This window comes from Cervus elaphus, chromosome 11 (assembly GCF_910594005.1).
Source record: "Cervus elaphus chromosome 11, mCerEla1.1, whole genome shotgun sequence".
Classification (NCBI taxonomy): domain Eukaryota; kingdom Metazoa; phylum Chordata; class Mammalia; order Artiodactyla; family Cervidae; genus Cervus; species Cervus elaphus.
In genome coordinates, this window is record NC_057825.1 from 33,721,515 (window position 1) to 33,743,397 (window position 21,883).

Consider the following 21,883-nt stretch of genomic DNA (forward strand, 5'->3'; position numbering starts at 1 on the left):
AAGATACATCTTTCAGTTCATCAATTCACTTTCATCATTGTCTAATCTACTATTTAAACCGCGGCAGTCATCCTAGCCTAGCACAGGGGCCTCTTTTCTGTTTCCATAGGCTCCTCCCAGATTTGGGATATTACTGTGTGTGTGATGTTGTCATGGGGTAAGACAGAGGGTGTGATCAGCAGTCTGAAAAAAACAGAACTCTGAATGGCTTGTAACAGAGAATCAGCACATAAGGAGGTGTGATATGGAACTCCTCCTCAGTTGGGGATCTTCCAGTCTAAGGGAACTCCACAATTCGACTTGGTGAATTCCCACTATAATAGGGACCAGTACTCTGAGGATCTAATATAATGTCAGGAATCTGAACGAGGATGGCTCTGGGGCCCAGACCACTGTGGGAAGCAGTCTAAGTGTCACCTGCCAACTCCATCAGAGAGGTTATGGGTGGCAGGCAGAGAAACCAAGCAGCCTTCAGAGTTTCACACTACGTGTGAGGTGCCCTGATGTTGACATACCCTGATAGAGGACGTGGTGACCCTCTCAGGTGCCTCAATGTTGTACCACACACACAAGTTGTTTCGGTTCTGAGCCACCAGCACATCACTTCCTGGGACCCATTGCACGTAGGAGCAGAAGTTGAGGATCATCGTCTTAGAGCAGCTTTCAATATCATATAGATGCAACTGGAGGAAGAAGAAGTAGATACACAATTAAGAAAAGATGTGGGTGTCTTCCCATCTGGACCATTTCCTAATGGGGAAATGTGGTGAGCTAGCCCACTGGTCAGGTACATGCTGACTTTCAAAGCTTACTGAACTTCAACCATAAACCCTTCAAGTTCATGCTCAGTTGGTATATTCTGACACTGGCCAAATAAGAGATGACCAAAAGAGCAAAGGGCTACACCCTAGGAATTTAAGTTAGGTGCAGGTCAGACTTTCATTCCTAGAAGAACTCTGGGCCAGAGTTATCGGTCTGGATTACAAAAATAAGGTCATGAGACAAATTAAATGGCCTGGAAATATGTGATGTGGCTTTTACATCACAGTGAAAATGAAATGAAAAATCACCAGGTAGTCCCTGAGGTCAAACTCACGGGCGATACCACAGAGATCAGAATGAATACAGGGCTGGGGGAGGCTGTCCTCAGGCCAGCATCAGTGCAGTCAGGCAAGTGTGGTCGAAGAGCCCTGGAGCAGTAGGTGTGGGAAAGGTCAGCTGGGTGCTGAGCAAGGGGAATGCAGGGGTGTGGGGTGAGGATGGTTCATGAAGTCACAGATTTGTGAATAGTGAGAGACACATCAACTCCCAAATTCTCCTCGTGACTTTGGTGCCTGTATGATACAACCTCTCAGGGTAAAATGGGATGTGTGGTGATATTAGACGTAAAAAATGTTGATCCTTCTGTGCTGTTCGCTATGCTTGTGGCACAGCCCCAAGAAATCATGTTTGCCGTTCTGCCTCCCACTGTCCCTAGTGGCAGCTAGTACCACATCCTTTATGGACCAGTCAGTGGTTAAGGCCTTAATAACCCTTCTCACACGAAGTTTCCGGTCCCTGAAGAGAAGCTTATGCCCAGTCTCATTAAGTTCCAGCCAATCCACACGACTCTCATGGCTGATGGTGCCAATGTTGTAGCCGCCAATCAGGTCCACTAGAGAGTAAAGGAAACAGAGTGAAAAAGAGCGTCCACATAATCACATACAAAGCATGAGGTAGCTTATGAAAGTTTAGTTTTAAGAATGTTGCAAAAAAGAAAAAAAAGAATGTTGCATTAGTCTACAGCATGTCACTCAGGAGCACAAATGGTCAGTATAATATAATTTTGCTAAGTTGCTTCAGATGCTGTGTTTCTTCTAAATTTAGAGATTTCATTTAACTCCGCAGTTAAGTTAGAAGAGCCAGACCCACCAAGAAATCTGATTCCTCTCAGGGACTCTGGGACTTCTCTCATAGAAGGTCAGAACTATGGCTTCTGTTACTCATGATAAGCCCCAGTTACAGCAAGCATACCAATGAGAGAAAGCTGATGAACAAAATGACATCAGTGATCACAGGTGCTCCAAGAAGTTACCTGTACACCTGAGTGTACAGGTGACATGAAAACATAGAGGGTCCATCAGTGTAGAAGGAGCACAGACACAATAGGAGGAACTTCTGACTAAAGTTAGGCGGGTTAGTGCATAGGATAAATATTAGCTGGGTCTGAATTTTGTAGACAACATTAAGAAACAATCATGCTTAGAACAGACCACTCAGGGTTGGCTAGGATGCTTTCAGGGAGTCTCCTGAACAAAGCTCATTCACAGTTCTTATATATTATCTTATACATTGTGATCCACATAGTCAAAGGCTTTGGCATAGTCAATAAAGCTGAAATAGATGTTTTTCTGGAACTCTCTTGCTGTTTTGATGACCCAGCGGATGTTGGCATTTGATCTTCAGTTCCTCTGCCTTTTCTAAAACCAGATTGAACATCTGAAGTTCGAGGTTCACATATTGCTGAAGCCTGGCTTAGAGAATTTTAAGCATCACTTTACTAGCGCGTGAGATGAGTACAATTGTGCGGTAGTTTGAGCATTCTTTGGCATTGCCTTTCTTTGGGATTGGAATGAAAACTGGCTTTTTCCAGTCCTGTGGCCACTGCTGAGTTTTCCAAATTTGCTGACATATTGAGTGCAGCACTTTCACAGCATCATTTCTGCTTTATTGATTATGCCAAAGCCTTTGACTGGGTGGATCACAATAAACTGGAAAATTCTGAAACAGATGGGAATACTAGACCACCTGACCTGCCTCTTGAGAAACCTGTATGCAGGTCAGGAAGCAACAGTTAAGAATTGGACATGGAACAACAGCTGGTTCCGAACAGGAAAAGGACTACGTCTAGGCTGTATATTATCACCCTGCTTATTTAACGTCTATGCAGGGTACATCATGAGAAACGCTGGGCTGAAAAAAAAAAAAAAGAGAAACGCTGGGCTGGAGGAAGCACAAGCTGGAATCAAGATTGCTGGGAGAAATATCAATAACCTCAGATATGCAGATGACACCACCCCTATGGCAGAAAGTGAAGAAGAACTAAAGAGCCTTTTGATGAAAGTGAAAGAGGAGAGTGAAAAAGTTGGCTTAAAGCTCCACATTCAGAAAACTAAGATCATGGCATCTGGTCCCATCACTCCATGGCAAATAGATGGGGAAACAGTGGAAACAGTGGCTGACTTTATTTTTGAGGGCTCCAAAATCACTGCAGATGGTGATTGCAGCCATGAAATTAAAAGACGCTTACTCCTTGGAAGGAAAGTTATGACCAACCTAGACAGCATATTAAAAAGAAGAGACATTACTTTGTCAACAAAGGTACGCCTAGTCAAGGCTATGGTTTTTCCAGTGGTCATGTATGGATTTGAGAGTTGGACTATAAAGAAAGCTGAGTGCCAAAGAATTGATGCTTTTGAACTGTGGTGTTGGAGAAGACTCTTGAGAGTCCCTTGGACTGTGAGGAGATCCACCCAGTCCATCCTACAGGAGATCAGTCCTGGGTGTTCATTGGAAGGACTGATGTTGAACGTGAAACTCCAATACTTTGGCCACCTGATGAGAAGAGCTGACTCATTTGAAAAGACCCTGATGCTAGGAAAGAATGAGGGCAGGAGGAGAAGAGGATGACAGAGGATGAGATGGTTGGATGGCATCACCAACTCAACGGACATGGGTTTGGGTGGACTCTGGGAGTTGGTGATGGACAGGGAGGCCTTGTGTGCTGCGGTTCATGGGATCGCAAAGAGTAGAACAGGACTGAGCGACTGAACTGAACTGAACTGAACTGATACACTGTCAATTCTGGAGAAGGGAACGGCCACCCACTCCTGGGTTCTTGCCTGGAGAATCCTAGGGATGGGGGAGCCTGGTGGGCTGCCGTCTATAGGGTCACACAGAGCTGGACATGACTGAAGCGACTCAGCAACAGCAGCAACATACATTGTCAGTTATCTTATACATTATCAATGAGCAATGTGCCTGCTTTTGTTATATACGCTTAAGCTAAAGACCAAATGCCAGCTGATATCCAGAACTGGGAAGACCAACTTAAAAATGAATTTTTCTTTAATTCAAAAGCAAAATAGTATATCCATGTTTTAATGCCTCAATTATAAGTACAATTAGAAAATGCTAAAGCTGTGGGGACCCTATTTCCATGAGCACCCTGAAATTACATGCAAAATTATGTGTGTAGTTATTTTTCTGGGAAAAATACACACATAATTTTGCACTTAAAATTTTTGCCTTTTACCTGGAATTTATTTTTGTGCATAATACGGGGTTGGTGACCCAAAAAAGTTAAGAGATAAAGTCTGTCAATGCACACTGAAGATGAGACCTACAGAGTGAGGTGACTTGTCCAAAGTCATATGGCTCACTACTGCTATTAGAACTTAGGCCAGTGGACTGTGTTACCATTTGCATTATACTTATATTTCTGAGCTCAGAAACCTCATATGTAATATAAAATTCTTGAAATGTAAAAATATCTTAAGGATAGACCCATATGTATATGGAAATGATTTATGAGAGATGACATAGGTGTATTATTGGGTGAAGAATGGATTTTCAATAAATGGTTACACATATGGAAAAATAAAATTAGATTCCTACTCATATTATGCACAAAAATAAATTCCAGGTAAAAGGCAAAAATTTTAAGTGCCAAAATATAGGAGGGAGTAGAAAGGGATTTCCTAAAAAAGACCTCAAAACCCACAAACTATTTATTTAAAAATGATACACAACACTGTAAATCAACTATATTCAATTTTTAAAAAGTGATGAAATGAATTATATTAAACTTAAAAATGCCTAAACACTAAAAGATGCTGAAAAGGAGAGAAAAGACAAGCCACAGGCTGAGACAAAATAACTGCAATGCAAATAACCATCAAAGTCTATACCTGCACACACACAGAACTCCTTCAAGTAAACAAGGAACTGAGTGAAAGTCACTCAGTCATGTCCGACTCTTTGCAACCCCACGGACTATACAGTCCATGGAATTATCCAGGCCAGAATACTAGAGTGGGTAGCCTTTCCCTTCTCCAGATGATCTTCCCAACCCAGTGATCAAATTGAGGTCTCCCGCATTTCTGGTGGATTCTTTTCCAGCTGAGTCACAAGGGAAGCCCAAACAAGGAAAAGACAATCTAATTTTAAAAAGAGGCAATGGATATAAACTGGCAATTCACAGAAGAAGAAATCCAAAATGCCAATAAACAAATGAACAAAAACTTAATACAATTAAATATATTTTCATATATTGAATACATCAGATTGAGCCAATTTTGAAGTCAGGCAATTTCAAGCATTGGAGAGGATGTGGAACTGTAACTGCTGGTGGGACTGTAAATTGGTACAACCTCTTCAGAGAGCAATTTAGAAATATTTAGTGAAATTGAGGATATATCTCTTTTATGATTCAGCAATTCCATGTTGGGTGTGAACCTTAGAGAAGTGAAATACTGTAACAGGGAAAAACCAACAACTTAAATGTCCACCAATAAAAGAAGAGAGAAAAGATCCAAGGAAAATATAATAGAACATTAAAGATTTGACAGAATTTGGTATGGGTATAGAGCTCTTCCCTGTCACTAAGTCATGTCTGACCCTTCTGCTACCTCATGGACTGTAGCCTGTCAGGATCCTCTGTCCACTGGATTTTCCAGGCAAGAATACTAGAGTGGGTTGCCATTTCCTTCTCCAGGGGATCTTCCCAGCATAGGGATTGAACCCCTGTCTCCTATGTCTCCTGCATTGCAGGCAGATTCTTTACCCACTCAGCCATCAGGGAAGCCCATGGGTATACAAGTAATAATAATAAGAAAAGCACTTAGACTACTGCTTGGTATATAATAAATATGTAACAAATGTTAGCTATTCATAATAATAATATTATTATGGGTATACAAGTAATAATAATATTATTATTATGAATAGCTATCATTTATTAAGCACTCATCATATACCAGGCACTAGTTTAAGTGCTTTTCATATGAGGTAGGTGCTATTTTTATCCCCACTTTGTAGATGAGGAAATTGAGATACAGAAAGGGTAAGTAATTTATCTGAAGATCACACAGGTAGTAAGTAAAGAAGTGGGGAGGTTTGACTCCAGAGCTCTGCTGTTAACAACTACACTACCTGGATACGTTATTCTCTAATAAGCTTTTTAGAGAATATCATGCTATTTTTTGTACTTTTTTCCTATCCTTGAAACATTTCATGATACAAAATTAACTATTAATATATAAAGTACAATTTATAAATGTGAACACTTGTGAAATGTACATAAAATTTGTCATCACTACTTATTAATGACAAACTATACAGAAAGTAAGTCCCCTTCCTAAGGGGATTTACCAGTTCTAAGAATCTGTGATCCTATGAAGTCTAAACAGGAAAATTCTTAAATTTGCTAATGGTTCTTCTCTACAATTCACAATTTTCCAGCCCTAAGATAAATGCCTAGAGAACATGAATAATTATATGGGCAGGCCTATACATATCAAGGTATCTATATCAAGACTTCTAGACACAGACACACAAAGGAATTTAAACATTTCACATATCCACTGTAAGAATGAAGACACACATTTACCTGCTGTCTCTCAGATTCTTGGATTCTCCACTGCACACAATCCTGTGATATGGAAGTGCTTTATAAATATCAATTTTGTTATTACAATTATGAGGGAGTCTTACTCACCTATAGCAATAGTCTTGATATCAACAAGATAAGCCAATTTCTTATTATCCTCCATTCCTCGCTGACGCCTCTCATTAATACGGACACTGAAATACGAAAGGTCAGGTAAGGCAAAATGGGCTTAGGTAGCTAGGATGTTTAACAAGAGCTCTGAAACAAGACATGGGATGAAGACTTTAGATTAACTCAAGGATACAGGAGTTAGAAGTCAAAAAGGAATTCTTTTGGGTTTCAAAAATTTAGAGAACTAAGTGGGGTTACCTGATGAGATGGGGGTTCATGAATTCAGTACGTACAGAACCCAGGGTATCATTACTCCCATATTCCACCAGGGTGAGCTCTCCAGCATTGAAGATCATGCATACCTGGGGATGAATGGGATTGTTATATGGTGGAAAGATTGCACGAAGAAAGAGACAAACAGTCAAGGGAGATACATTGTGAGTTCACAGCAAAGTCCACTTTTCTCTTTATTCTGTTCCTCTATTTCACCTTCCCATTTTATCTGCTGTTTCTTCAACCCCTTGCCACTTGCCATCCTATGACACAGAAGCTAGAAGGAGGTTTATGGTGAATCAAGCTCTACTCACATTTTCATTTTCAAAGAAATACTTCTCATTGCCACCAGATCCCTGCCAAGCTACCTGTTAAAAGGGAAGAAGACATAAGGAACCCATGGATAACCACCCGAGGCAATGCTGCAAGAACAACAGGGTGGGATGCAGAGAGATCAATCTGGGGAGGTTTGACATTGCACAAGAGGGATGCTATGTCAGATTCTGCCTTGGTCCCTGTGCTTCTGGGAGAAGGTGTTAAAAAAAAGTCCAACAGCGGCAATTCATATTCCAGGATTCTAAACCTCCTGGGTCTCACTCCCTGAAACCAGGTCCCCAACACAGGAATGTTAGAGCATCCCATGGAGACCTTCCCCAGGGACCCTGGCTCACCTGGGCAGCACCTCAGGATGCCCCATGCCCCACCTCTCTCTGTTTGGTTCCTACCTCACTAAGGCGATTCGTGTTCAGGTCCCCCAGCAGCAGTGTGTCTGACGTGTGGGCCACCAGGTAGCGTTCCTTACCCAGGATTTTCACTTCTTCCACCTCGTAGCCATAGTGTGACTTGAGTACCACTCGGGTCCCCGATGAGAGGTTCTTCACAATCACCTTGGTAGGAGATGAGTCTCAGCTCCCCCAGTCCGAAAGTGGGCGGAATGGGCTGTGCCCTTTGCCCTCTGCCACAATGCTAAGCATAAGCACATCTTGTTTCCTTGCCTGGCCTGGGATATTCTTGGTGAAAAGGACATCTCACATTTATAATGCTTTTACTATTTATAAAATGCTTTCATCTATTATCTCTTTTGATGCTTATAATACAAATGATTCTGAAAGTTCCACTGGGTTAAACTAATCACTCACCCTGTGTTCCTGTAGCTCTCTGTACAAACTTATAATTTTACCATGTGTGTTATATTATTTTTTGATACATGTGTCTCCTTCACTAGAATGATCTTCTCGATTAAGGGACAATGTATTACAGATAACCATCTTTGAATTCTCAACTCCTAACAGTGCTGACAGATAAAGAAAAGACAAATATTTCTGGAGAAACGGAAAGACTGAAGGAATCAATGAATAATAAATGAAGGAAAGGAGGGTAGAGGTAGAGAAAAGATAAAACTGGGCTCAGGAACTAAGGCATGAGCTTGCAACATCGTATACAGTGAGTTCAGAGGCCCTAAAACAAATGAATTCAGAATTATAATCCTATTTATCAACTTCCCCAGTTGACATCCTATAGGCAGTCAAGTTTTAAACCAGGAAGATGTAAATGGCAGTCTCTATATTCCTTAAACCTGGTATTTAATCCTTCTCTTACAATAAGCTGGAAGAACTACAGTGGGAAAGTTGTCAGACACATTCTGTTCCTCAGAACAGCTCTGCCAGAGGTTAAATTTGAGTCTATGTTGTGGCCAGACCGCAGGGTAGTACTACAAGGATGAATGAGCCATGGCATGACCTCAGTGTGGTAGGCTATCAGCTGCTTACCTGGCTAGGTCCCACATACGTCAATTCAAACTTATTCTTGTAAATGCTCCTTCGGAGGCAGCAGTCAAACTGTTCCACTCCACCACAAAGTGTACCCTGGAAGGGAAAGTGGCAGCATAAAGGGTAACACACACAGTACAGAGGCGTGAAGAGGGTATTTAGAGATACTCTCAAACCCTAGGTTCTAGAATCTACAGAAGAGTTGGCAGTGAAAGGGCTGGTAGTTTTTAGAAGTACCAGCAGGAAAGAGGTGGCACTTGCAGGACTCAAGAGCATCACATAGTTAGTGATGGGATATGAGGGAGAAACTAGCCCTGCCTATAAAACTCTTGACCCATGTGACCTCCAATAAAGTATGGATTTCTCTTTCCTGCCTGGAACATCAGAGTTTTAGACTGTGATCAAAAGGGAAGAGGAGATTCTCCAGTGCCAGGAGAGAATGCTTTAGGATAGGTGGGATTTTTCTTAATTTGAAGAAAGTCACCAAAGCAGAAAGGGGTTACTAGTTACATACCGCACAGAGTCGTGAGCCATCCCGCTTCCAGGCCAAGGCAGTGATGGTGTATAAGTTGGCAATCTCCTTGGGCTTTGCCTCTTCCCAGATGTTTCTCCGAGGACTCCAGTTGAGCACCCGAAGTCTGAAATTAAGTATGTGGCTTTTAGAAGAGATGGAGGCTGAGAAAAAGTGAAAATGGGCTTGTAATGGAAGGAAATGAGTTTTGCTACATCAGAGAACAGAGGAAATAAAAAAGAACAGACAAGGTCGGGGGGTGGGTGTCTAGTAGGAGAGGACAAAAATGTTCGAGGGAAGTAAACTGGGAAAATCAAGTCAAAAGTAAAATGGAGTAAGAGAGATAGGAGTGAAAAAATAAAAAGAGATTGTGAATATTTAGAAAAATGAGCTGTTAGTATAGAGAAATACAGAAAAAGAAAAGAGAATTGCTAGGAGTCAGAGAAGAAAGAAAGGAAGAGACATACATGAGACTGAAAGGGTCAAAGACAGTACTGACAAAGCTGAGGTTAAAAGCACTCCAGGAAGAGACAGGACCTAGAATCCAGCTGTTTATGCACCGTCCCAGCATTCATGCATTCATGCACAAACATCTGAGCATCTATGACATACTAGATGCTAATCTAGGCTCTGGGGACTTAAAAAAAATAAGTAATAGAGGCTCTCTTCTTAAGGGCTCTTCAAATTAGCCAGTTAGACACAAACACCAAAGGATAATACAGTGTGATAAACACAAAGCCAGTAGTCTGAAAAGGCGCAATGGGAATACAAAGAAAGTAGAGATGAAGTCTGCTGTGGAGTCCTGGGGAGAGACAGAGACACACAACCAGAGCACAGTGCATCTTGGAACTGCTGGCATGCTAATGGATGGTGGGAGCAGGAAGAGGAAAATGTGCATGAAATAAAACTTGAGAATCACTTGATTCTGATGCTCAACCAGTCTTCCACTCTGGTTGGGAAGCAAAACTGAGCTAAAGAAGAGTGTACACAGGGAAAGTAGGCAGAAGCCACAGCTGGACAGGGACCTACCTGTCATAGCTTCCCAGCACAACCGACTGGCCCCCAGGACTTGCTGCAGCTGTGGTGAACTCCCGCTCCAGAGGGTCACGGCTGTAGTCAAAAGTTTGTAGCACATGGCCTTCCTTTCCATAGGCCACAATCCTCCGGTCACAACCTGCAGCCACAATGCTGTTGGTTGCCCAAGCCAAGGCATAGGGTGGGCACGGATGGTTCACCAACTTTCCCTGAGAGTAGAAGAGGGTTTCCGTCACTCTGAGGACACCACCTCAGAAATTTCTCATTCCTAGCATCTGACACTCTCCCTTGGACCATTCTACTTGAGGAAATCTTTTCCCCAACATTTTCCTGCCATAATACATCCTAATCTGAAGACTTCACAAATTATCTGTCTTATACTCACACACACATCTATGACATTTTAATATATATGCACTTATCAATTTTATGTTCAAAGTGAAAGTTGCTCAGTCATGTCTGACTCTTTGCGACCCCATGAACTATGCAGACCATGGAATTCTCCAGGCCAGAATACTGGAGTGGGTAGCCTTTCCCTTCTCCAGGGGATCTTCCCAACCCAGGGGTCGAACCTAGGCCTCCCGCATTGCAGGTGGATTCTTTACCAGAGGAGCCACAAGGGAAGCCCTTATGTTTAAAAGGAAACCTCAAAATACTTGTTTGGAGATCTTCAATATTCACCTAATAAGGCCCCCAAAGGAAGCTGACCTATACATCAACCAAAACTGTATAGGCCCACAGGGAGTATACGACTCCTTTATTTTAGGAAGGGCACATTTAATTATTACACCAATAATTCTTATTGTAAATTATTCAAACAATAGAGGATTAAAATATGAACCTTCCTTTATTCCTCTGTATTTTCCCTTTCAAGCATAAACAACTTTTTTCCTTTGAATTTATATACCTATGTAAAACATTTTACATAAATGAGAATAATTTTCAATTTTCATTTCTCTCAGAGTCTTTATTTCCCTTTGCCTCAAGGTCCCTTCCACTTGATTCATCCTTTCCTGTAACTATTAAGCTCTGGCCTCCTAAAAACAAATCCTCTTCTGCAGCCACATCCAGGTGTCTCTCTGCCTGAGGCCTCACCCTTCCAGCCTCCTCCCTGAGCACCATAATCTAAATTCCTGAGATGTCCAACCTCCCCTAGGACAGTGCTTGGGATTTCCTTCTCCCCTCTCCCAGAGCACCCTTTATTCATACCTGTGACTCTCCTGAGCCTTCGTCATCAAAGAAATACCTAACAATGGTGCCATCTGCATGACCAGAGAGAATTCCTTTCCCAGAGCAACTAAAAAGGGGGGAAAAGGAAGAAAGGAGAGACATAAAGGAAGCAGTTAGAACATCCTGCCTCCCCAAGAAAGTCCCCTTCCTCGTCAGACACTACCCTACCTGTGGTTCCTGCTCCCAGCCCTCTCCATCGTTCACACTATGGTCCCCCAAGCCAAGACTCCCCTAGAGCTTTTCCTACCATTTCCAAGCTTCTGGGATACCATTCTTCCTTACTCACTTTGTTGTCAAGGACACCACATAAGAATCTGTCCCATAGATGGTAGATGATTTGTTAGTTTTGGTATTTGCTAAACGAACCTGAAAATGGGAGAGTGGACACAGGTCAGGTTAGGCTACTTTCAACTTGACCCAGGACCTAAGGAACGAGAAATAAAAACACAAAAACTGTTCCCTGTGTGGTCTCCCCCTAATACATAACTTGACCCTCAGGGAGAAGATTAACCATATACCTCTTTCCAGAACCATTACCCTCATCCACAACCTCTCCTGGTTTCTCTCCCTCCTTTACCTTTCCTTCAGCCAGTCCAAAGACAATGATGTATTCTGCTGGCCACTGCAGGCAAGTAACAGCACTCTGGAAGAAAGCAAGAATGAAAAGGATAAGCCTGTCTATGTGTATGAGCACACGGACAGACAATCTAAATCTGAACAGCCTATCACATGCCACCACCCCAACCGCCCATAGGGAAGGAGAGGAGGGGACATGACTGGGCTCTAAGGAGGAAGGCATAGGGGGTAAGCAGCCAGGCAGCACCATTCATGCAGCAGGAAAAGTCAGAGCCAGATATTAACAAATGCCAACTTCTGGCTGTATTTATAAGCAGATATGCTGATATGTTTGTTCCTCCTAATCTCTCAGGGACTGGTTAGAACATTACCGTCTGGATGAACTTGTTACAAATGACTTTCTTGTCACCCCTGCCAAATAAAGGAGAGAAGCATACTAAAAACCACATCCACGAATAATTGCCACAAATGATGCTGGGGGAGGGGAAGGAGCTGCAGACACCATCCTTGGCCCACCAGTGTTGCCTGTCACTCCACAGAAGCCCTCAGAGGAGGCGTAAGAAGGAGCCAGAGTAGCTTTGGAAGAATAATAAAAACAGAATGTCACTCCTGGCTCCCCAGGATCTCAGAGGGCCTCCTTGTTGATCCAAGACTGATTCCTCCAGGGATGGGATCACAGGACACACAGTGCAGGCAAAGGGAGGGCAGCAACAGCAACAGACTCCAGAAGGCCCCTGCCTTCCAAGCCCCAGCTTGGCTCCTTATCCGCTCCATTCCCCCTTCCCAGTGAGGCATTTCTTCCCGCCTTTCCCTTCTTCTCTGGGACACCCCATCTCCCAATCTCTATCCTCACCAGTCTTCTCCAATCTTGTAGACGTAGATGATGTTGTCAGTCTGTCCTATGGCAATCTTAGTGGAATCAGGAGAAAAAGCCATGCCCTTCACCATATAGCTCTTCCTGCCATACTAAGAGTCAAAAAAGAAGAAAAAAAAATAAGAAAGAAAAGGACAGAAAAAAGAAGTAATGAGTATACTGAAAAAAGAAGAAAAGGTGCATGTGTGATGGTAGTGGGCTTGAGGGCTTTGTACTAAGAAAAGGAAGGGCAGGTCATTTCCTATGCCTGTGGCTAGGAAGCAGGCAAGGAAGCCTTCTAGGTTTATAAGGTCCCATCAACAGATTAAGGTACCCGTGAGTATTCCCTTCACCTTCATGTCAGCTGGTTTGGTGGAGAACTTATCTCTTCGCTCCCCATGTTCATCATACAGTAAGACCACGCGGTCCACTGTGCAGACAGCAAATTTGGCATTGTTCTGGGACCATGCCATGCAGGTGACCTTTGCAGCTCCATCCTGCAGAGGTAGAGGGGGCAAAAATAATCCAGATGCTGGTGGAGAATGCCATTAGCATTTCTAGTTCCATTACTTCTACTGTGACTTTGGTCAATTTTCCTTCTAGCACAGTCCTTAAAACAAAGAGATGCCCATGATCTATCCAGGTCTCTGAAGCCTCAGAGCCCTGGATAGCGAGAACAAACTGCTTCTAGAAACCATAATGCAAATGCACTAGGAGGTGACACAGTAAGTAAGTACCAGTGTGTCCCTGCAGTGGCCTTCTTATTCCTTCATTCTGCTACTGAAATAAATGCAACTGGTCTGATAAGTTTTGGTCTTTAGCCACTAATTCAATTAATGTTTTTGAGTACCATACTGAAAAAGGCTCTTGGCCAAGGGCTGAGACGTAGAGACAAAGAGCAAAATGTGGTCCCTGCCCAAAGATCTAAAAATGGGAAAAGACCCATAAGGGAGGCACATACAAAGCACTATAATAGTTTTGAAAAGCCTGAGATAATTTTCCATTTAAATGATCAACACTAAGCTTTGAAGAATGGATACAGTTAAGTAGGGAAATTCTCTGAGGTAAAAGAAATGGCATGATAACAAGTTCTGGTGAATAAACAGTCATTTAATTTAGCTGACACTATATTGTAAATAGCAGAACAAAAGGGGTAAGGCAGGAAAAACAGATGGAGGCCAGTTCAGGAAGGCTCTTTGAAGCCAGGCTGAGTTTGGGCTTATTTGGGAGGAAAGGGAGAGACAGTAAAAGTTCTGGAATGGGAAGTAAAATCATCACAGTTGAGACTTAGGATTCAAAAAATGCCTTTGTTTTTTATTTTTATTTCTGTCATTGTTTTTTCCCTTAACAATCCACTTCACAGAGGTCTAAATTAGAAGCGATCAACTCCTGGTGAATTATTCTTGCCATGTCTGTCCCTTCCACCACCAGCCCTGGTGGTCTATGCAGCAGGTTCTGCACTAAGGATTTCCCTCCTAGAAATAAGAAAATCTAGTTTCTGCTCAGTTTGATTAACTACTTGGGCTGTAGAGCCCTGGTTTAAAACATTGTTAATTTTTACTCCTAACCTACCCACTTTCAACATCAGAGGTAAAAAGGGCTTTTTTTCCCATCAAAATCCTCAAACCAGAATCAGAAAATAGTCACCCCACCACCTTTAGCGTTCTCCAACTCTTGACTAAATTAGGTTAGGAGTGTTGAGGGTTCCTCGTCAATTGTTGCTGACCATCTTCCTTCATCATTTTGCCCCATCCTGGGCACTCAGTCCTTTCCAGCATCTGACATCATCTTATTTTGAAAGATTGAAGGGAGATTTCATTTCCAATTATTCCATTAGTGTAAAGGAGTTTTCAAAATACAGATTCAAAGCAATGAGTACACCTCTCTTTCATTCTAGTTTCCTTCTAGTTTCCTAAAGCCACATGCTCTGTGAAGCCTTCCTGATTCCCATAATCAATCAGTTCTCCTTTCTCTACAATATGTACCTCACAGGACTGTTGTGAGGATTAAATGAGTAGAGAAGAGGATAATAGCTAAGTTTTAATGAGCACTACAGATTAGGCACTTTGCTAAGTGTATGATATGCACTATCTCACTATATCTCATTACTGAGGTAGATGCTACTCTTATGCATCTTTTCCAGATGGAGGCACAGAAAGGCTAAGTAATTTGCTCAAGTTTACAAACAGAGTTTAAGTGGCAGTATCAAGATTTAATTCCACGTGTATCTGATTCTATAATCCACAACTCCTTTATTTATGCCACCCTGGTACACATTAAACATTCAGTTATGACAGATATTCTTGCTTTGTATTATTTTGTCCTTTGAAATTTTTTTTTGTCCTTTGAATTTTGAATATCGTTCTCTCTTGTCTAACAGTTTTCATGCTGCTTTTTAGTTTACAAGGTTCTCTTGTGTATTCTACTGCCTTTAACTCTTTCCCCTAATCCCCTAAAGCTGCGATTACTATTATTCCCATTTTCCAAATGTAAAAGTTTGGGTGAGTGCTCAAAGAGCCTGTGAGATAAAGGCTAAAGTCAGGGGTATCTGGTCATTGATTTAAAGTAGCGGTGACGCTAGGACTTGAATTCTGGTCTCCTAACTCCAAAACCCAGCCTTTCTTCAACATGTTCTAGGGTTACATCCCTAGTGCCCAGCCTCTTCTGAATCTGAGATTTTCACCATCAGAACGAACGGTGTGGTCGCCTGCACTCCCTTCGGTGGGACATGCACCTTGAGCGCTCATTTAAGCGATGTAGATTATTGTTAGTTGTTTACACACGCGCCTCCTTCTCTAGTACGAGCCTCTCGAAGGCAAAGGCAACAACTGAGGAAGTTCTGGACCCCCTGGAGCCCCAGCATGGGACCTGGTACACAACTGATCCGTTAAATGAAATGAAACGAAAGCTATGGTGCTCAACAGCCCATCTCGCCTACTTCACACCTTATCGACGGAGCAGAGTCCGTATCACCGTTAAAGCCTTCGGTCTTCTGCACACAGTAGGCGCTGACCGTTTTTAAACTTCAACCCCCCACTTTCCGTGGAACACTAAGGCTGGAGAGGGAGGGAAGAGGCACGCGACTCCTCACCTGAGGGCTCAGCAGCGTCCTCAGGTGCTTCAACTGCATGACGAACACCTGTCTCTCAGATGCCTACAGACAGCGACAACTCCCGTGGTTACCTGGACAACCCGCCACGCAGCCGCAGCGACGGCCGCTGACGCACTAGCGACCTGAGCGCGACACGCGTCGCAAGGTCACCACGCAGTTTCGCAGCTTAGCAAACAGAGCGCGCGCAGGCGCGTTGAGATCTAGGGCGGGCCCCTGAGAGGGTTTGCTGAATTCTCTCCTCGACCAATCCCGTCGCGGCATGCAAACCCAAACTCCAGCCACGCCCACAAGCCTTCCGCAAACTCCGGGGTCCTACGTAATCGTAGTCTCTCTCGGTGTTTGATGTACGTAAACGCAGTTGAGCGCTCTCTTTTAATCCTCACAACCCTGGATGAAAGCAGGGCAGTTGCTCTTATAGGCCTTTTACAGTTGACAGAATTGAACCCAAATAGGTTATATAACTTGCACAGGATCACAAGGCTGATAATGAATACTCAGCATGTGTCTGCCAGGTACCGTGCGAAGTGTTGTACATGTCTCACTTAATTTCAAAGCCACGTTTTGACGGGGATAGCATTATTAGTCCCACTTTACATAACAGGAGACTCAAGATTAGAGGGCTCACTTGTCTAACCTAATACAGCGGGTTAAGGACGAACTGGGATTCAAGCCAGAGCTGGTACGTTTATACACCCTTGGATTCTTTCTCAGTGTCTAGCTCCTTATCTCCGTGCCATGCTACTGTATATCGTGTGACACTCTCATCCCCAGAAATGATGTATCCAGAGTCTGAGAGATATGTGCTTTGGAACCAGTGGTCAGAGGGAGGTAAAGCACCCTACTTTTGAACTGAAAAACGGTGGGTTTAAGACTGCTGCTTAGATCAGGATGCTTTTATGGTTTAGGGCAGAGGGCAGACCAACGCTTGGCTCACCTCACAAATTTAGTCTTGTGATAACCGGGGTTGGAGCTTGGATAAGTATCAACGATACTTCTTGACTTTGTTTGGGTTGGGGTCCCTTTCAGAGTTATTTATGTAATTTCTTATAATAAAGTAAGAGTGATCAAGATGCAGAAAAGGGAAGTTATTCATAAGCCTCCGCTGGGAGGGTCATACATTGACTGATCACACTAAAACTGTTACCTTCCAGACAGTGTAGCTTGTGCTGTCCAGAAAGATTCTGGGTTCTGAAGTCTTTCCCCCTTAGTGTTACAGATGTCAACAGGTATTTCTTTCACTGGCACCAACCTCCCCTTGGAACTTGGGGAAAAGTGGAGGACTGTCCCTATTTTCACAGGAAACAAGTAGGCCCCAGAGGCCAAATTATAATTCTTTTGACAGGAGAGTCCCAACCCCAGTTTTATTTCCAGAATGCTCCTCTGGATATAATGGCAGAAAGTAAATATAAACTCATTTATTCTTTATAATTATTATTGGCTTTGACTGAGTGAACAGAGATACATACAGACAGACAAAAGGGAAAGCAAGGACAGGGATATTCAGAATAGGCACAGAAATGCACAGGAGAGAAACACTTGGCCCCCCGGGGATCCATTAATCTTTCATTTGTTCCAAAACCCTGTTCAGTCCTTTACTGATTACTAGCTCAGGGTTGATGAAGTCAGTGGAATAAATGATGAAAAGTTGGGCTGCCAATGTGGACAGTGGAGATAAAAAGGCTCCTGGCCCTCTCATGTAACATAACTTTATTTTCCACTGGTGCACAAAGAATTTATATCCTCCATTTTTTCCCCTGTTCCTCCTTTTTACCGAACAAAAGAATCAAGGGCCCTAGTTTTCTATGCTCCTTTCTGGCCCCTCTCCACCCATTCTAGATGAAGAATCAAAGCAAACACCTTCAAATAAGAGTCTGCTCCTGTCAAGTTGGTAGTGGTGGTGTGAGAGGCCCTTGTGGTCAGGGGAGAGGCAGTAGAGAAGTGTCTTCAGCATACTAGACAGTATTGCATACAGTCAGCTGCAGTTTGTCCAAGAACCTTTATTGGAAAAATGTCCAAGGGGTGAGACCACCAGCAGCTGGAGGGGCTGCCCGTGAGAGGGGGAGCACCTGAGGCTCCATGGAAGACGTTGGAGTAGTGCAGTGCAGCGTCTGCCTCCAGACCCAGACAGTTCCTTTTATTTTCTGGGGGAGGGGGAGTACCCACAGAAATACTGCTCTCTGAGACCCGGAGGCAAGATGTGGGGGCAGCAGGGGATGCCAAGGGTCCTGATGTAGGTGAAATGGGGGCCCCATTTGGGACCTAATGGGATAGGGTTGAACAAGTGACCCTCCTCTGGACCTGGGGGGTGGAAGGATATATCCCATCTGACTCCCCAGGTCCAGGGGCTCAGAGCCTAACAGACCTACCTTCTGGCCCTGCTCACAGTGGAAAGAGGATGGATACCAGGCCTGAGATTGTGGGAGTGCCATTACCCTCTGGGAGACTGTGGGATCCTTCAGTCTTGGGCAGATCACCATCTTGGGCTCTCCCTGACCCCAGCCCCAGCCCCAGATTATTAGGGCATCCGTCTTCTGGTTCTGCTTCTTCACTCATACGTCAATAGTATTGATGGATGGTGACTTTTTCTGTGAAAGAAGATGGCCTGAGTCTCTAATTTCAGGAAAGTGATAGTTTCCTCCATCCCAAATTTCCATTCTCCCTCTTCTCCTGCCCCTCTGTGACCCTTCTCCCTTTCCCTTGATGCTTCTAGACACAAGCCCCACCCCCCACCTTCCTGCCCTCACTGGCCCCACATTACCTGTCTTGTCCCCACTGGCCTTCCCTGAGGACTCTGTTCCGGTCCCTTCCCCTTCTCCTTGGGGTTGTTGTTGGAGTCATTGTCCTTGATGATGTCATACTGACGGCAGAATAGCCCGATTACAGCTGAAACACAATCATACAATCTGAGCCTTGATCTTGACCTCCCCACTCATAGCCCTGAAGGGCAGTGAGATACCTGCTGTTTCTAGAAAATCAAAGAAGAAACTCTTTGAATTCCTGTTTCCCATGCACATTATATTCTTCATCATCCTCTCTGGGCTCCCAACAGCCTCCTTTTCCCTTTCTTCAAACTTTTCCTGCTTATCTCCTACAACTGAACATCTCCCCACACCATTGCTCTCACCCTGTTTTCTCCCGACAACCTTCACCAACTCCTGCCTTCACTCAGCCCCACTCAATCCACGGTCCCCCGTCCAGCTGCTTACTCACCAGCCCACATGAGCAACACCACCACAATGATGACCACCTCCCCCGTCTGCAGTGGTCGCTCTCCATCCAGACCCTCCACTGTGATGTCACCTGAGAAGGAAAAGAAGACAGACCCCAGGTTCTGGGGAGCAACTAGAGAGCTATGCCTGTGCAGACAGTTCAGGATGGAGATGCTGGGGACTAAAGCCAGTGTAGACCTGTCGCAGCACTGTTGCTGGTAGCCCCTCTCTGGGAAGCTGTTGGTGGACAGGTGGTTAGAGACCAAACAGCAGGAGGGCTGCAGGTCAGGTGCCCACTCATGCAGGCTGCAGCTGCTATGAACTGAGGCTGGGTAAAAGGAAGCTTTAAAGCCCTTCCCCCAAAACAATTCCTTACCAGCCTGTCTATACTCAGTCTCCTGCCAACCTGCTTTCCTTCCTTTCCTGGCAGTACAATGAATTATATCATCCTTCTACTCATCTAAGCTAGACTGCTGCTTGCTTTCAGGAAGTAAACAGGAGGCCAAAGACCAGGTAAACAGTCAGAGAATCCAAAGCTTTAGGGGTTGAGGAATAATCGAGACTCTCACCTGGGCTTGAGCTGTTGGAGGGTAGCCGGTCAGACCCCTTGAGAGTTCGGAAGTGCACCCGTGGCCCTGGGGGGCTTTCTCCCCGGAGGCCGATGCTCCTGACCTGCACTGTGTAGTCACTGTCTTCAGCCAGGCCCCAGAGAGCACAGGCCCGAGTCGTGGTGTTCACCTCTCGGATCACACGTTGCCCAGGGCCATTCTGTCGCTGCAGGGAGATGATGAGAGAGGAAGACAGCCTCACCCTGGTCCCAGGCCACAAGGCTTAGCCCAGGATTCTTGAACACCCAAGCACTCCAGAGGACTGGGGTGGAAAGGGTAGCTTGAGCCAGGGAACCCCAGCTCCCTGTCTCCCAGGGCAGGGAGAGGAGCTGGTGGGGGTGGGGGGCGGCTACCAGAGGGAATGTTCAGAGATCCAAGGACACAGGTTGGGGCAGCAGAAGGGTGATTCATACTTGCTGGGAAATGGAGTAGCCAATGACGATGTTGCCTTCTGGGACGTCCCAGGACACAGTGGCCGAGTTGGCTCTGAGGTGAGTGACTGTCACATTCACAGGAGACGGAGGCCGGTCTGCGGGGGCCAGTGTGTGAACAGGTTACCAGGGTCCACCCTCAGACTAGCTCTGGTGACTCCTCACCCGCTCCCCTTTTACTCACCTGCTCGCACAAAGCCCAGGTCACAACTGACCAGCAGAAGGACCGTGGGGCTTAGATATGGGGAGAGGGGCATTAGCGAAGCCATGGTCCCCACCGAGTCCGCTGGGAGGCACCGGGGCATCCGTTTGACATCCAGGCGGGGCTCCTGGAGGTGGCAGGAGTTGGGGGGGGGGGTGGTCAAGGACTTGCCAGAAAGCACAAGCGGGCAGCCGCTCTCCCTGCTCCCCACAGCCCACAGCTGCCCCAGAACCCCCCTTTCCCCTTGCCTTGCCCACCCCCGCAGCCCTCAGTTCGCGCCTCTGCTCTGCCCACACCCACCTCCGCCGGTCCTCGCGGTGGGTCAGGCCTCGGGGGGCTGCTCGGTGCCCAGAGGGCGGCCCATCGCCGACTCCGTGGCGCTGTCCCTACCCCATCCCGGCGCGGGCCCGGCCAGGCGGGCAGCGCGGGACCGAGCTGCGGGCAGAGAGTGGAGGCGTAGCGGGTGCGGGCCGCGGGGCCCCGGAGCCCCCAGAGCTCGGACCGGCCGCTCAGTCTGTCCAGGAGCAGGGGGCGGTGCCCGCGCGGCCTGGCGGCTGGCCTGGGTCCCCGGGGCGCGAGGCAGTGCGGCTGCCCCCGCCGGCCCCTGCAGCGCGATGTGACCGTCCCGGCGCGCCAGCCGCCGCCTTCTGCAGAGCTGGCCTCGGTCGCTCAGCCGCAGCCCGGCCGGGACGTGCGGGCCCGCCCCGCCCCGCTGGGGTTCTCGCCGCCGTCATCACCGCCCCCCCAACCCGGTTCTTTCGGGGCTCCTCCCACGACCCTCTCATTGGCGGCCTCCAGGGCCCCCCATCCCTCCTGATCCCGGCTCCCGTCTGCTGAGCCCCCGCAGGGGGCTGGGGGGAGGGGACGTCCGGAGAGGCGCAGGTGCGAGGGTCTCGGGATCTGGGAGGCCCCTCCTCCCCAGATGGAATTAGCCAAGTTGGGAAGAGGAATTCCACCTCCGGTGCGCGAGGGGACAGAGTCATGGAGATAATAATTATTTTGACAGTCTCCTACTTGTAGACTGCGTCAGCTTTTAACTCTCTTCCCCATTCATGATCTGATATTCATTCCCTTCCTTCTCTCATTCATTCTTCCACTTATTAGGCAAATATTTATAGAGCTTTCTCTATGTGTCTGGCATGTTAATAGTTGGAGATACAGCGATTATTAAGGGTTCTGGGTTTATAGGGGAAATTTAAAGAGCGACAACCTGTCTCAGCTCTGTGACTTACTATGTGGCCTTAGGCAAATAGGTTAATCTAAGTTTCAGGTTTCCCACCTGTAAATCAGAGCATGCAAAACCTCACAGGGCTG

General features: G+C 45.6%; 2 protein-coding genes across 4 annotated transcripts in view; both read right to left on the reverse strand.

Moving 5' to 3' along the window:
- IFT172 (intraflagellar transport 172) overlaps positions 1-16,278 on the reverse strand; it is a 35,535-nt gene extending 19,257 nt beyond the window's left edge. For all 3 annotated transcript variants that reach the window (XM_043917443.1, XM_043917444.1, XM_043917442.1), the window contains exons 1-16: positions 16,099-16,278; positions 13,361-13,504; positions 13,008-13,120; positions 12,526-12,565; positions 12,156-12,221; positions 11,865-11,944; positions 11,558-11,645; positions 10,343-10,557; positions 9,317-9,440; positions 8,803-8,898; positions 7,759-7,920; positions 7,348-7,401; positions 7,019-7,122; positions 6,758-6,843; positions 1,542-1,654; positions 516-683 (exon numbers count right to left, since the gene is read on the reverse strand). In XM_043917443.1, the coding sequence (XP_043773378.1) occupies positions 516-683; positions 1,542-1,654; positions 6,758-6,843; positions 7,019-7,122; positions 7,348-7,401; positions 7,759-7,920; positions 8,803-8,898; positions 9,317-9,440; positions 10,343-10,557; positions 11,558-11,645; positions 11,865-11,944; positions 12,156-12,221; positions 12,526-12,565; positions 13,008-13,120; positions 13,361-13,504; positions 16,099-16,137 (1,692 nt within the window). In that variant the 5' untranslated portion in view covers positions 16,138-16,278. The remainder of the gene's footprint in view (positions 1-515; positions 684-1,541; positions 1,655-6,757; positions 6,844-7,018; positions 7,123-7,347; positions 7,402-7,758; positions 7,921-8,802; positions 8,899-9,316; positions 9,441-10,342; positions 10,558-11,557; positions 11,646-11,864; positions 11,945-12,155; positions 12,222-12,525; positions 12,566-13,007; positions 13,121-13,360; positions 13,505-16,098) is intronic.
- Positions 16,279-18,098: 1,820 nt separating this feature from the next.
- FNDC4 (fibronectin type III domain containing 4) lies at positions 18,099-21,359 on the reverse strand. The gene is made up of 7 exons (XM_043917753.1): positions 20,870-21,359; positions 20,552-20,696; positions 20,350-20,465; positions 19,898-20,102; positions 19,330-19,419; positions 18,878-19,002; positions 18,099-18,704 (listed from the first exon to the last, which is right to left on the reverse strand). Exons 2-7 carry the CDS (start codon positions 20,670-20,672, stop codon positions 18,669-18,671), a joined length of 693 nt encoding a protein of 230 aa, XP_043773688.1. The 5' UTR covers positions 20,673-20,696; positions 20,870-21,359; the 3' UTR covers positions 18,099-18,668.
- Between the last annotated feature and the right edge of the window lie 524 nt (positions 21,360-21,883).